Source organism: Aquila chrysaetos, chromosome 20 (assembly GCF_900496995.4).
Source record: "Aquila chrysaetos chrysaetos chromosome 20, bAquChr1.4, whole genome shotgun sequence".
NCBI lineage: Eukaryota > Metazoa > Chordata > Aves > Accipitriformes > Accipitridae > Aquila > Aquila chrysaetos.
In genome coordinates, this window is record NC_044023.1 from 4,660,942 (window position 1) to 4,675,762 (window position 14,821).

At 41.1% G+C, this 14,821-nt stretch overlaps 1 protein-coding gene and 1 long non-coding RNA gene across 2 annotated transcripts; both read right to left on the reverse strand.

Moving 5' to 3' along the window:
* Positions 1–6,272: 6,272 nt before the first annotated feature.
* On the reverse strand, positions 6,273–7,573 carry LOC115333256 (protein BTG1-like). Its single transcript, XM_029995953.2, is given in 3 exon segments — positions 6,273–7,252; positions 7,381–7,405; positions 7,407–7,573. Coding segments are annotated over 3 exon segments (471 nt in total). The 5' UTR covers positions 7,500–7,573; the 3' UTR covers positions 6,273–6,899.
* Positions 7,574–11,837: 4,264 nt separating this feature from the next.
* LOC121232483 lies at positions 11,838–14,237 on the reverse strand. Its single transcript, XR_005930991.1, has 2 exons — positions 13,111–14,237; positions 11,838–12,579 (listed from the first exon to the last, which is right to left on the reverse strand). It is a non-coding gene; the product is annotated as an uncharacterized LOC121232483 (long non-coding RNA).
* Between the last annotated feature and the right edge of the window lie 584 nt (positions 14,238–14,821).

Genomic DNA, 14,821 nt, shown 5'->3' on the forward strand with positions numbered 1-14,821 from the left:
ACTTGAAAAAATAGCTCACAATCCATATCAAAATGTTCAACACCTTCAGTTTCAGTATCAGCCCACCACACTGTGGAGCAAAAAGAACAAGACGACCCTCTCCCAACACACTTGTACATCTTTCTCCTCCCCCAGAGGAAAAACCCTTTGACAAAACCCTTGTATCAACCTCTAACATGCAGTCAAGTGAGATATGCATGTGATGATCTCTGGTATATCCAGAAAAAAACCCAGCATACTTCCCAGAAGAAAGGATTTGTATGAGTAACATGTTATTTTGAGCACTAAATAAAATGTTATCTCATCATACACATTAGAAGAATCCTGTTTTCATTTATACTTCTGCAACCTTAGAAATGCACTGTCTTCTTAACAAGACATGATAATCCAAATTCACAGAGTAAGAGAGGGCAAGTCTAAGGGGTCAGCTTTTGTTGTAATCCATTCAAAAAATATATAAAAGCATAAACTACTATAGTTTATAGTCTTTTGCATCACTCCTACATGTGCCTTTATGCAAATCAAACCCTCAGGTTGCACATTTGCAACAAACATTCACATAACACTCTTTTGATGCTAATGATGCTGTATAAATAATATGTAGTGGACCAGTGCAAAGTGTCAATTGCATATTCATATCATACATATGTACAGTTACTAAAATAGAATTGCATATAAGGATGTTGTGCACTAGGAATACTCATTAGTATTTTACTCACCTATAAGCAGCATGCAAAATAAAGCTTAGGTCTTGCAAATAACGTAATTTCTAAATATTTGTGAATATTCATAAATATTTATAAATAACAGGCAAGTTCTCTTCCTCCTCAGAGCCCCAGTGGAAGAAAGTGAGTTCTATGGCGGCACTCAGTGGAAAATGAAGTAAGTTTAGTAGTTTGATGATACAATGACCTTGCTTCTGTGAAGCATTCTCCTCTGACTACCTAGAACTACTGGAACAACCAGGGTTCAGTGTTCAGACAGTTTAAGAAGTATTTTCTGGTACAACCTACCTTTTTCCTCAGTTTTCTTTCGCATTTGTTCATTTTTCATTCACATAGCAGACAATCCTGGGAATGGTACACAGAAGCAACATCAGTCATCTGAGGCCAAAGTCACTAATGTCAGCTGTGTAAAATGATCAATTTAACAACAGTTTGCATGACTGGGCTCTACACTGCATCGTCCCAAACTTCATACTGCAGTCACGAAAATTCTATAGTAAAAATTGCTTTATGAAGTTGATTGTACTTGCTACTACTGAACAACAAATAGAGTTTATAAGAGTTTATGCTCTAAAAAGTTCATATTCAAAGCTGCTGCATCACAGCATCCACAAAGACTGTATTTATACTTTTATACATGCCTTTTTCTTTTAAAAATGTGTTCTGTTTCAAAGATGGACTTTCATACTTGGCATATCTCCAGGATTACAAACTTATTTTTCCAAGCTGGGTGTTTATTTAGCACAAGAGGTTCACTTGAAACATTGTAGAATCATTTTGTGATACAATTTTTCCTCTTCCTACTAAAGCAGAACATAATTATTTTATCAGGAGAGATATTTGCAACTCTGTCTTTCAGTGACTCAAGACTGATTTGCTGTTTAATGTAACCAAACAGACGTTTATCTTCTTTTACAGTTTTTCCTTCTTTGGATTTTTAAGAACCACTGGGGAGAATAACTGATACTACATAGCTGCTTCTGCTAATAAGGCTATACAAATGTTACCATCAATAATCTGGGGGCCAATAGTTCAAAAGAATGATAAAACCAAGTTTGTCACAAATCACAATTTAATTTGCATTCTCATTGCTTCCTGACACTTTTTAGAGATCTATTAGTCATACTGATTGCAAACAATGGGCAGCTGAATCTCACAGTGCAAAGCATCTCCCCCAAGCAGATGAAAGATTCTTTCATGCAATTCCATTTCAATTAAAATATACTGCCCCCCCGAGAAGTTACCCAAATTACAAGCTAAAATCAGCAGTTTACTTCTCAATGAAAATTCTACATAGCCTTATAATGGAACACAAAATATCCCCTGTTATTACTGGAATAAATTCAGTCCCCAGCAAGAAAACAATGAAAATAGATGGGCCTATGACTCTTACAGCATAAAAACTATCAAGAGTGATTCTGGCACCACAAGAAAAAATAATTAATAAAAACTAAGCGTGGTGACAGTAAAAAGTATCAACCTTACTACTCAAGAACCAGAATGCCTCTATTAACCCAACAATACAAGTCTTCCCACTCTGCCACAGCAGTATGCATCAGCCTGGAGGAATCACACAAAGCCAAACTGATGACTGTTGTGATGCTACACTGATAAAACATACGGCAGAAATTAAGATGAGATCAAAGTTCTGAGTCATACCCCTTACCATACCGGGGGGGGGGGGGGGGGGGGGGGGCGGGGGGGGGGGAGAAACAGAAAAAAGCCAACATACATGGATTATTGTGAAGTAAAAAATCTGAAGGAAGCCAAAAATGTGAAAGGAAAATCCATGGTTAAAATAGCTAAGAAAAACAGCTATGCAAAGGCAATGACCTTTTAAGATATACATCAGTACATAAATGGAATTCTAATACTGAAAAGATAAAGAGGCCAAAATTGCTAAAGTGAGGCAAGAAGCTGTAAGTGTTCAATAAATATTGCCTATCTGTATTTGATAATGCAGATAACTTTACACTACATGAGGATAATGAAATACTTCCAATATACTTATGACAAACAGATAACATCAAGATAGTTATTTTTAGGATTTCATATGGAAAAACATAACCACAAGGTCTAGAAAAATGCCCAAGAGAACTGCCTTAGGATATCAGTGGGATCCCAATGTCTATTTCCGATGCATGTGGGAATAAATAGAAAATTTCTCCAGAATAGGTGTCCCAATATAACAACTAAAAATTGCAGGAGAGTTAGAACACTTTTAATCATGGATTAAACGTAAAAAGGAGGTTAATTAATGAAGTATTAATTCACTTCATAATAAGAAATAATTAAAAGGAGAACAATATCATTAATGCTAATCAACATGGTTTTATAGAAAAGCTATCCTGTTAAACAAACCTGGAGTTTGTCCTTTGCGTGAGTAATTGCAGTAACAGTAACTATTTCAACTTTTATAAGGCACTTCACCTGAAACGTGGCATTCTAGACAAAATAAAAATAACACAGGGAAGAACACATTATGTGAATTAAAAATAAGTTAAGTGAAAGACCTCATATTTAGCAATTATGTCAGTACTAGATCTGAAGTAATTTTACATCGTTCTCAGTGAAGTAAAAATCACAGTACCGTCAGTGCTGGTGGAATGACAAATAATGGTTGCAATGGTGTGATCTGGATCAGTTGGTTCATTGCACTTATTTCTTGAGAACACATTCTCATGCACATATTAAAAAACAGAATGAGTGTTTGCAGAAAGCATGTATGTAAATACCAGATAAGAGAAAGTTATTTATGCTCAAACTTAAAAAGCTTCATCTTTTTAATCTTTTAAATAAAAAACAGACTTAATTTGATTGCAGTATAAAGTGCATACAAGAGGCCATATTAAAAGGCCTTTTATCTTGAGGATAAAGAAATAAGGACACCAATGTTTAGAAACTAAACTTAAAAAACATACCAAATTTCATTTTTGAACTTACCTAACACTAAAGGTAATAGAATCTCAAACAAATACAGACAATACCCTTATCTCTTGAAGTTTTCAGATTAAAACTATACCCCTCTGTTTTCTTAGGTGCAAATAATGAGACAAGGGTGTGATATATAGGAATTGTAGCACATAAGTGGTCAAGCTATATAAACTAATGGGACCTTCTGTCTCATTTCGATTTTACAACTCGGAAAGACAAATGTTATTCAACTGTCTTCTCAGGAAGGCAACGTTTTAGAGAAACGGGTAAATGTATGGGTTTTTTCCCCTCTATAAATGTTTCTTCCTTCAGCTTTACTTATCCAAGAGTTCACCCATCCTCACACAAACAGGCATAAGAACAAACAAATATACCCTTCCTCCATGTATTTTTACTCCTTGAAGGAGGCTAGCATGCAGTAATTCTTTCTATAGAATCCAAAGCATTCTGTTCTAAATCATGACTCACCAGATGTGGTCAGTCTTGTGTGACAAGTACGTAATTTTTAATATGTTAAGATTTTGGCTTGTTTGTTGCAATGGCAGAATGCAAAACTTATCACCCTTTAGGGAAAACACAAAGTTAATTTTATTTACCTCCTCCAAATAACAGCCTCCCTGGCTTACTACCAAGAGCTCTATTCCCTCAGAACAGCCTTTGTGCTGTTAGCAGGTCTTCAACATTTTTTTTTAAAGCAATGGAATGTAGTTCTAGATGTCACAGATATTACAGTGTATTTACTTGCAGCTGAAGTATTTTATTTGCTTTGGTGCATTTTCTTCAAGCTCCACAGTCTCCTCCACCTGCTTGTCTGCAGAATAACTTCAGCTCTATGCCTATGGCTTAGATATATGAAATTGAACTTGAATTACTCTAGCAAAAATGTCCCGTTCAATGATAAATATCAAACTTGCAGAGAATATAAGATACTTGAGACGTATTATATAACGTATGAAATATCCCATTGAATGTGGTACTATTAATAAGTAAGAAGCAACAGAATTCACCATTCACCTGGGATTAATCCAGGCTCTTCTCTACTGTTACACAGAGACACCAAGCAAGAAAAGAACATCTGAAAAACCTGCTGTACCCTACTTCATGTCAAACCACACCCAGTAGATGGAAATCATACCCTGGGTCCCAAGTCATCTTTAATTCCACCTCAAATGTTTACCGCTATGTAAAAACCCACTGTTAAACTAAAAACTTTATACTACATCTTTTCAGATAGGCTGTTAATATAATGTGCAGCAACGCCAATTATCTTTCAAATGAATTTAATCAAAGGCAGCATCTCACCCCTAGCAGATTTAAAGTTATTCTGTTCAATTACTGACAAATGTGTCAAATATGTCCCTTAGAGGTCCTAAGGAAATAAATATTCAGTGCAGGTAATTCTACCAGAGGAAAAAAAAAAAAGCATTACTATCTCCCCAAGACAATAAAACAATGTCGCAAGAACGGATTTTCAATATTGTATAATAAAAAGGCAATTTACCACAAGACCTTTAACACCCATTTGTTAAAGTAACCCAGAAACTTATTTATTGGAGTGATAGACTAGAAACACACAATCAATTTTTGCAAAGCTTTAATTACTAAGAAAATTGCACTATGCGTTTTATTCAGATTAAACAAATACTACTAGACAAGCCTGCCTCCAGGATAATAAGGCAAAGAGCAAAAAGTAAGCCACAGCTTTTTCTAACACAAACAAAGAAAAAGACCTCTTTATGCAAGCTGGAGTTCTACCCTTTCCAGTTTGCCCAGACTTGCCCCTTCCTTCACTGTATGTTCTACCATGTTATTGACACAGTGCAAGATTTTTTTTTTTTCCTGAGATACTAACACGAGACAAAGCTCTCTTTCATCAAGTATTCAACTGTGCTTGAACACAAGCTACCAAAAAAACAGCAATGCTAGACGCGATGCAGTCTTCTATAGCTAAATTACAAACCACTGCTGCTTAGAATAGGAATCACAGTATCTGTAAACTGAATCCTTTACTGGAATATCAATACTAAGAGTCTCCACATAAACCAGCAACATGAAGTTTTGTTGTTACATCAAATCCGCTGTGTTTGATACTGTTACTAAACTTGTACCCAACTGGTACTCAAGACACTGACAAAATGAGAAGGAACTCAACATAATGCCAGAAATAGCAGGTTTTTACCTTGCAGAAGAGTCAAGGTAGTAACACAGTATTGATGATCAGTGTTTCACTCTAGTTTCCTAGATGGTTTTAAGTTGCAGTTTTAAACGCAAACTCCATTCCCCAATAAACTCAAGCATTTTTTGCAATAGGTCAAATATTAGAAGAGTACTTTTGCTTCCACTCAGCTTGAAATAGCACACTGAAAAAAAACCCACACAGTTCTATACAGACTATTCAGCTCTACTCAGACACAGAGCCAGCAAGCTTTACTGAAACCGAGCAGTTTGTGGTGATCCGAAATAAAGATGAATGTTCAGAGCTACACCTTTCTAACTGTGAAGCCATCTGTTATGATTAGAAATAGCTAGAGTAAGCCTTGAAAGCCATGTAAAAAGCCTGGAGGGGAGAAAAAAAAAAACCACAAAAAACACACAACAAACCACAAGTCAAAAGCAGTTTGAGCAAGTCTTTATTGTTCTACTCCAATAACTAGAAATAACAAGACAAACTAATTCCCCAATTCTTTTTGTCAAAATGTTGGGGCATGATGGAATCCAGCCCTCAAATAAATGCATGCTTTGAAAAAGGAAAAATAAGAGTTAATTTTGTGATTTGTGCCTCGCAGCCAAGCTTGAATGACCCTGAGAGAAGTCTGTGCAGACAAATCACTGGAAAGATTTATGTGCAGCTTGTTAGATCTGTTTCCCACCCCCCTTCGTGTTATTGCTCTGCAAATTGAGGAATGTTTTAGCAAGTGTTAATCTTGTCTAAAATCCATCATAAAGAGTGCTACAATATTGCTTTTTATTACAAATAGGCGAAACTTCTCTGAAAATATAAATGTGTAAAACAATCAGCTGACTGTACAGCGCATTTACAGTACACAATCCAGAAAGTAACATGCAGTGAAAAGAACCACTTTATACATTAGCCCTTGGCCACAAAGAACTTGGCAGTACTACTACAACTTTAATGCCTATAGGGTGGAAAGAAAACAATTAAAACCCAAAAATCTCAGTTACATCTAAGTTTACCGTGAGACTGGGATACATACAACATTGTACGAGGAGGAGTAATTTTTAGCTAGAAACCGTCATCATGTTGTAATTCTTGGAAGGGCTAGATCTGCCAATTCTCCACTCCTCCTTACAGCTGGTCCTGCTCTCCAGCGGCTTGGTCGCCTTCCCACCAGGCTGGGGACTTTCGTAAAGGACGCAGATAGACCCATCTTCACCTATGCGATAGGACACTTCGAAAGGGTCGACCCAAAGAGTTAATTCGCTGGGTAAGAGCTGGAAGAGTCTCTCGTGGCTCAGTCCAATCATCCCCGCTGCCTTTCCTATCAAGGGGTCCATCTTATGGTTGATCCGAATGCACCGGTACCCGGAGCCCTTGGAGGGCACCAGGGGGAACCAGTGGTGCTTGTAGTGCTCTGCGGGAGGGAACAAAGAGGAGCTCGACCGCGGCCCCACAGCCCCGCCGCGGCCGCGCTCCGCCGGACCCCCCGCGGCCGGGCCGGGGAGCTGTCGTCCCCCCGCCCCGCCCGCCGCCCCCGCTCACCGCGCAGCGCCTCCTGCAGGCACTCCCCGGAAGCACCGCAGCTGCTCCTCGCCGATACCGCCGGCGGCCCGCAGGAGGCGGGTGACGAACGCCGCCGCCGTGGAGATCTCGGTCCTCATGGCCGCCCCGGCCGGCGCGCACCTCCCCGCCGCTGCCGCCGCCGCCCCGGCCCGCTGCCAGCGCCGCCGCGCCCGCCCCGGCCCCGCCCCCCCCCCGCGCCTCCGGCCAATGGCGGCGCCGCGCAACAGCCGCATCGCACGGCGGCGCCCCGCCCCGGCCCCCCGCAGAGGCGGGCGGGCCTCGGCCCCATTGGCGGCGGCGGGCGCGGGGCGGGGCGGCCTCGGCGACCGCGCGCGGCCATTGGGCCGCCGCACGGGCCGGGCCGTGTTTGTTTTGTTGGTGGAGGGGCGGGTCCTGCCCGCCGAGGGGCGGGGCGACGCACGCCCCGCCCCCCCCGCGGGAAGAGGCGGCGAGGCAGGGCCGGGCGTCAACGCTCCCGGCCCGCGTTCCTCTTCCCGCCACGGCCCGGTTTCCGCCTCTTCGGCTCTTACCCACAGTCCGGCAGACCTAACAGGTTACATACGGGTTCCTGCCCGGGATTCCCCGTGCTGACCGCGTTGTACTCACATCTGCCCCATCGCCGACGGTATTCCAGGCAGACAGGACGGTTATCCCGCCTTGCACCCCTTCCACTCTCACTTCTCACGACCCCGTTTGAGAAAAATCTGAGGATAGCTCGGCATCTCTTCTTAGACCTACGCCTCCAAGGCCAAGATGCTCTTACATGGCAAAACAGCAAAGAAGTTTTAACAACATCCCCTCCTTATTTAGCTAAGCACTAAAGCAGTTTTCAGTAAGAGCAATGCAAAAAACTGCAGGTTATCTTCAGGAAAGGAGGTGGTCCAGAAAGCATCAGTTTTCTTTTGAAAGCCTGTTCACTGCAAGGGGTTGGGAACACTTGAAGATACGCACAAGAATCAAGTAAACTGAATTCAGCTTGGTGCACGAGCTACATCATTAAATTTGCTGACAGATGTATTACAGCAAAAGGATAAGTCTTTGGCCTGTATTTAGTGTCCCGGAAAGATTTTGTTGTTAGAAATAAACACAACCCTAATGCTTATTTGAGCATAAGAGCCACCATACACACATTGCACCACTTATCAAGCTTCCCCTTGGCAAGCCAGTTTGCCCAAGAGCTCCAAACCAATAATCCTGTCCATAACCCACCAGGCTCACTTCCTCCACACAACTGCCAAGCGTCAGCCGAGTTTCACAACAGTTTCAGGGATGTGGATGCTGACTCAGCTGTGACCTTCCCACCTTCAGTGCAGCGACAATATTCTTCAGCTATTTTAAAGCTTTTAAAAAGTGGCTATGTTAGGTATAGCCAAGACTCCCCGAGTTTACAAAAAAAGCTTTCTCTCTAGTTCAAAGACTAAAACACAAACTTCCCCCCCCACCCAACCCTGAAGTTCTGTTCACAAGCGATTCCTCTAATCACTTTTTTTTTCCACCCAAGAACAATGACTAAGGTCAGGACTTCATCACCAGGACAGACTGCCATCATAACTGAACATACTTCTCAAAAAGCACTCTTCTTTGAAAAGTCCATACAATGCCCCAAGCATTTTTTTTCCTCCTTGCCTTATTTAAATACATCCTCTCCCTTCACTGGTTTTGGGTCTTAAACCCACTTTGGAGAAAAAAAAAAAAAAAAAAAGTAGTATGTTGATTTCTTTATGCTGTTGGTTAGGTTCTAAGACTATATATTTTCCTTTGTTAAAACAAAGCTAACCGCTCCTTTATTCTTCTCTGAGGCCTGCCATATGCCAGAGAGCACCAGAGGACCTCTTCTTCAGAGGGTTCTCACCTCTGAGGAAACCAGGTAGTATCTTGTTTTCCCAAATGCACATCTTAATCCTTTTCCCCTTTCTTGCCTGTCAGCTTTAAGAACCTGACATCACCTCTAGTTCAGCAGCTGCAAAAGCCACACCCAGGGAATTAAAAGGAGAAAAAAAAGCCTTGTCTGCAGACCTTTAGAAACTAGATCCTGTTTTACTACTATTTAGAGATTACCAGACAATATTTATTCACCAATAGAAGAGTGAAGAAAAAAAACTCAGGCTAGTGCTTTGGTTGTTACTAGCAACCAGTTTAACACAGGTTGAGAATTTACAGGAACTTTCCCCAAACCTCTGTCCCTTTAATCCAAGGGTCAGAAATCATCAAAGCTGTAATAACAGAGGTACAGGAGAACAGCTTGTGACAGAGCCAAACTTCATCCCACACAGGAAGAGTTCCCAGGGGAATGCCCAGTCACCTGCAATAGCAGGACAGACAGTTTGTTCATTAAACCATAAGCAAATTACAGTTCACTCCCAAGAGTTTATTTTTGCTAGATTCTGCCATCTGGTATGTTGAAACAGTCAAATAAAAGCATCATTCCATTTACAGTTAAAACTTCTTCAGACTCATTCTGTTTGTAGAAAACTACTTCGAGAAAGCAAGTTCTTATCCAATTTGGACAAAATTATTTGTAACAGTATGACAACATTGGAACTCACGTAGTGCCTCCTTACTTGATGTTACTCAATTAAGATGATTAAGACTTCTTGCCCTCCCTTTCCTTTAACAGCAAGCAACAGGACCAAGACAGAAGGGCCAAGAACCTCAAATGACAAAACTGTAGACACCTGTCCAAAACTCAGATGCTACCACCTAGTTTGACAGTCCCACTTCACAGATTAACTGGAGTATAATTCTGTATGCCATTTTGTAGCCTAACCAAAGAGATTTTTATCAAACAAGGGGGGGGGGGGGTAAAAAAAAAAAAAATCTTGTTTCACCTTCTTTTCAAGAAATGACAGCAGATTTCTGTGCCTCCTTTTCCTCTCACTCACAGCTGTTAGCACTAGACTACCTCCTCTCCTAATCAAGTCTCCAGTCTGGATCAAGATGCTACTAGAACAAGTTTTCAATGACATCCAGTTTGCATTTCAGTACCCCAAACTGTAGAAGTTAAGCTAAAAAAAATTAATCTCTGCTGATACCTGAACATATCAGTCATCCAATTACTCCAGTCTTGTTTTATTCAGTATTTTAAGAACCAGAACACAAAACCCAACTCTCCAGCTTTGGAGATTTCACTAGTAAGGCTATCTAGGTACACATGGACTGTATTACCCTACATTTGATCAGACACAATCATCACTTGCTAGTTAAGTGAAGGCAATAAAAAGAGTAAGCCTGCATTATTTGTTACTTGGTCTAGACCGTTATTGCTGCACAACAAAATTTTATCATTGCCTTAAGACAAGCTCTGGGTTTACCCTGCATCTTCTGTCAGGTGCTTATCTCTTAATACCTCCCCACCTTATTCACACCCCTTCCCTTTCATCTGGGAAATACACACTTCCCCTACCATATCCACACTGCATGACTTCAAAGCCTCGAACACCCTGATAGCACTACCACAAATGTAGTAAGACAGATTCATTAAAATAACGGACAAAGAAACAACACTTGCATTGAAGTTATTAAATTCTTACTAGTATTCAGAATAAACATAACATTACTGTCAACAGCACTAAGAACTGTACAAATCCAGACTTAATGCTTAATTATGCTAAAGAGCTTCCCCCTTCCAGGCTGCATGTGCCCATATGAACATACACACAAATCCCCAATTATATGCAGACTGATTTTACTCTAAGTTAGTCAGACAAGGTTCTGCTAAAGCCAAGACAGATACCAAGGGATCTGGTTTCAGCTCGCTTGCAAGAAAACTTCAGTGAAGATCAGAGTAGAAAAGCTTTCTAAGCAAACAAATGAAAGGTAGTTAAAAATACTGCAAGAGTAAAAAGTTAATGTTATAACACTGCTAGCACAGATTAATGCTCACTAGATTGAGGTCTGGTACCTGGATCCACCAGTCCCAAGTAGAACATTCAATTGAAATAAGAAGGTAAGAAGGTCTGGCTATAAAAATAAACAGATGCCACAGTTGTCAGGTAATGTTGAAGTCACACTTTGATTTCTTCTATTCTCCTTGTTGAGTTTCACATTTAAGGCTCAGTGTAAGCAAACCACAGAAAGACAGACAAAAAAAAAAAAAAATCAGTAGATAATAACTATTTGACTTTCATCTCCCTGCCAGAAAACAGTACCACAGGCAGTAGTATTTAAAACAAACTGGGAAGGGTTCATCAAGAAACTAGTTATTTGTCAATTATTAAGCTAACCATTTATATAAATAGGCTGTTTTAGGGAGTACTGAGGGTTCCAATAACACAGCACTGAAGATGGTAATTAAACAACAATTTGGAAACACTGTACCAGCACAGTTTAGCAGTAGCCACTGAAATATATTATTTCTCATTAGAAACAAATTTTAAGTACTCATACACAGAGGAAAAAACCTCAAGCTTCTAGGTTTGGTTGCTTCCCCCCACCCCCCCCCTTTTGCTGGAAGATTTCTGTGGCTTTGAGAGTTGAGAAGCCTCATCACACAGACAGCAGAAGCAGGTAAGTTACCACTGCTGTTGAGAATTGTTAGGATTAATAGCCTTGCTTAGCATTAGAAACTCAAGTAGTGGAAGCCTTAGGCTGCAAGAGCTGACCAATAGTAAACTTTTTGATAAAGCTAATGTTGCAAATACAAAACTAGCTGAAACCAGCAGATACAAGCAAAATGAAGAAGAAATGGACCAACGAACAATTCCAAGGGAATGAGGTAATTTTAGAACAAGGCCAGCCCAGTGACCAAGAAAACCAATAAGAAATCAAGAGACCACCCACCAGAATTAAGTGATTGGATTTGCAGATTAGGCGATGAATGGTACATTCTGGGAAAACGGTCTGTAAGGGTGTAATAGGGGTACACAACCTGCAGTAGGGATCCCTCTTCAGAGGCACCCAGCTCAAGCTGCTTTGCATGTCAGCTAAATAAACCACTTATTTATTCAGCAGACTGGCAACTCGTCTTCTTCAAGCAGGAACCCAAGGCTGAGCCCTGCTGAGGGGGCATCCGCATAATCCACATAATTCCTAACATGGACTATGTGGCAGATGCCTATTTCCTGCAACAACTACCATACCTATAACATTTTTTCACAAAGAATTTTTTAGCTCATCAACTCAGACTTACTTTGTTGTTATTCTGTTCATCTACAAGTCACTTCTCTCTACCAGGAACACCTAAAGTAGAGGAAAACAGAGCCAGTATCTTGGTTTATCTTGTTAAACAGAAAGTATGTGCAAATATACTACCATTCCATTTTTCCTCAACATCAGCTAGAGGAAAAGGAGAACATAAAACCGAAGCTATATCACTTATACAATATATTGTTATTTAAAAGTAGTAATAATAAAAAAATAGTAATGATAGCACAAGCCTATTCACTTATCAAAAAAAGTTAGCATTAAGACCAAGTAAAGTCTCAATCAAGTTCCTTTTAGATTAATTAAATTAAGCTCTCATACATGTCTCTACAAACAGATAGTTGAAACAGAGCACTAGAACCTGAAAGAGGAGATTTTAAACAAAACAAGCAGTTTTGGTTTTACTCTATCTAGTAGAAGTATCTCTAAACATATAATCAAACAAACCCATTCTTAAAAGCAAGAACCACCTTTTCTTTATCGCTAGACTGCAGAGACAGACATTATGTTACCACTCCCACTACAAAGAATAAAAAAAAATAAATTTCTAAACACAAATAATGGTACCTCCAATGATTTAAGCATCAAATCCCTCCATAATTTCCCCAGTTTGGTACACCTATTAATAAAAGACAGCTTCTTAGAGAAACAAAATCTTAAGCCAGCACCCCAAAACTAAAGCAATAGAAGTATTGTCCCCCTCTGAGACTGCCCCTTTTTTGATGCACCTCTACTGACCAGATGCAGCTGCCCTGCCTGCTTAAGTTCCGAGGGATCACCTGCTGTCACTTTAGCAGAGAAGCTGGGATGAGGCAGCACAGCTGAGAACACTAACCCTCAGGGCTTTCTTTTGGCCTTACTAGCTGATCACAGGCTACTGCTGCTTATGCCAGAGGGAAACAGAGAAGTGAACAGAAGACATCAGAATTCTCTGACAGAATCGGAAATATGTCATACTAAGAGCACAGTGTTTTTCACTTAAAGACCACCAAGTGATGTGTAAAACAATTTATAGCCCTGAAAATTGTTACTAACCCTGTTTTAAAAATGTGCTGCAAGACTACTGTCTAGTCTATGCTTAAGTTTATCAACATAGCTGTGACCTCACACCCACCTAAGTTATACAGAGCCTACATCAGCTGGAAAGTATATTTTTCAATCCACTTTATACAGCTTTTAAAAACAGACTAAGGCATGATTACAAAAGCAAGTTAACGCTGGTAAATTAACAGCAAGCTTTTAGTACAGAATTTTTGCAAATATTGCACTTCCCTGATACTATTATCTCTTACTGGTCCCACTTCATTGGAAAAAAAACCCACAAAAATAACCTATTTAAGATCCTATTTTCTTTGCTAAAGCAACTAAGCATTTAACCAGTAAACAATACATTTGCCAATGATTTAGCAGAGCAAGTGAAAAATTACTGATTACTACCTTTGCAGCAATACTAATGAGGGCAAATATTACGGGGCAAAGGGTCTTTTTCTAATGGGTTGTTCTATAGACTTAAATATTAGATTAGGACTGCAATTAAAAAAAAATAAAAAGGACAAATTTTGAGTACATAAAACCCCTTTGAGTCTGCAACAGAAAATCAGAGTACGTGCTTTCTGGTCTTGACGAGCATTATGAGTTTGCCGAGTAAAAATAATTTCCTTTCCTTAACAGTCTTGTGTCTCATATTCCCATGGGGTACAAGCAACTGCGCGCCACTGCACACTCGCAGTCTCACGTTCTTCTGCAGCTACCACAGGATGTCCTCACAAAGAAAGGATCAAGAATACAAACGGCCTGCTAGGACAACAGCCGGGATCCGCATTCGTCCAAGTATCTGGACGGTCTCTCTGTGAGCCTGTGCCAGCGAGGTAAGAGCACTGTCCCCAAGTCTCCAAGAGAGGTGAAGGCAGCAGAGCTGGCCCCGTCCGACGGCTGGCGGTGCCACGACCGTGCACCGGCACCTCACCCGGCGCCATCCCGCCACCAAAAAGCCCAGGGCACCGGCGCGGCCACGCCACGGGACAGGCCGGCCGGCACGCGGGCCGGCTGCCAGCAGCCCGCCAACCCTGCCCTGCAGGGTCTGTACGCCGTGACATCACCAGGCGCTGCTCGTGACATCACGGTCCTGGCACGGCGGCCCTGCGGCAGCCGGCATCTGTGACGCTCCGTGAGGCCCGGCCGCCTCGCGTGACGACACCCGCCCCGGTGCCAGCGCCACCGCACCGCCGCCTGGCGCCTGGCCTTCCGTCAGCAGGCCAAGCCCTCACCACGGCGTGCT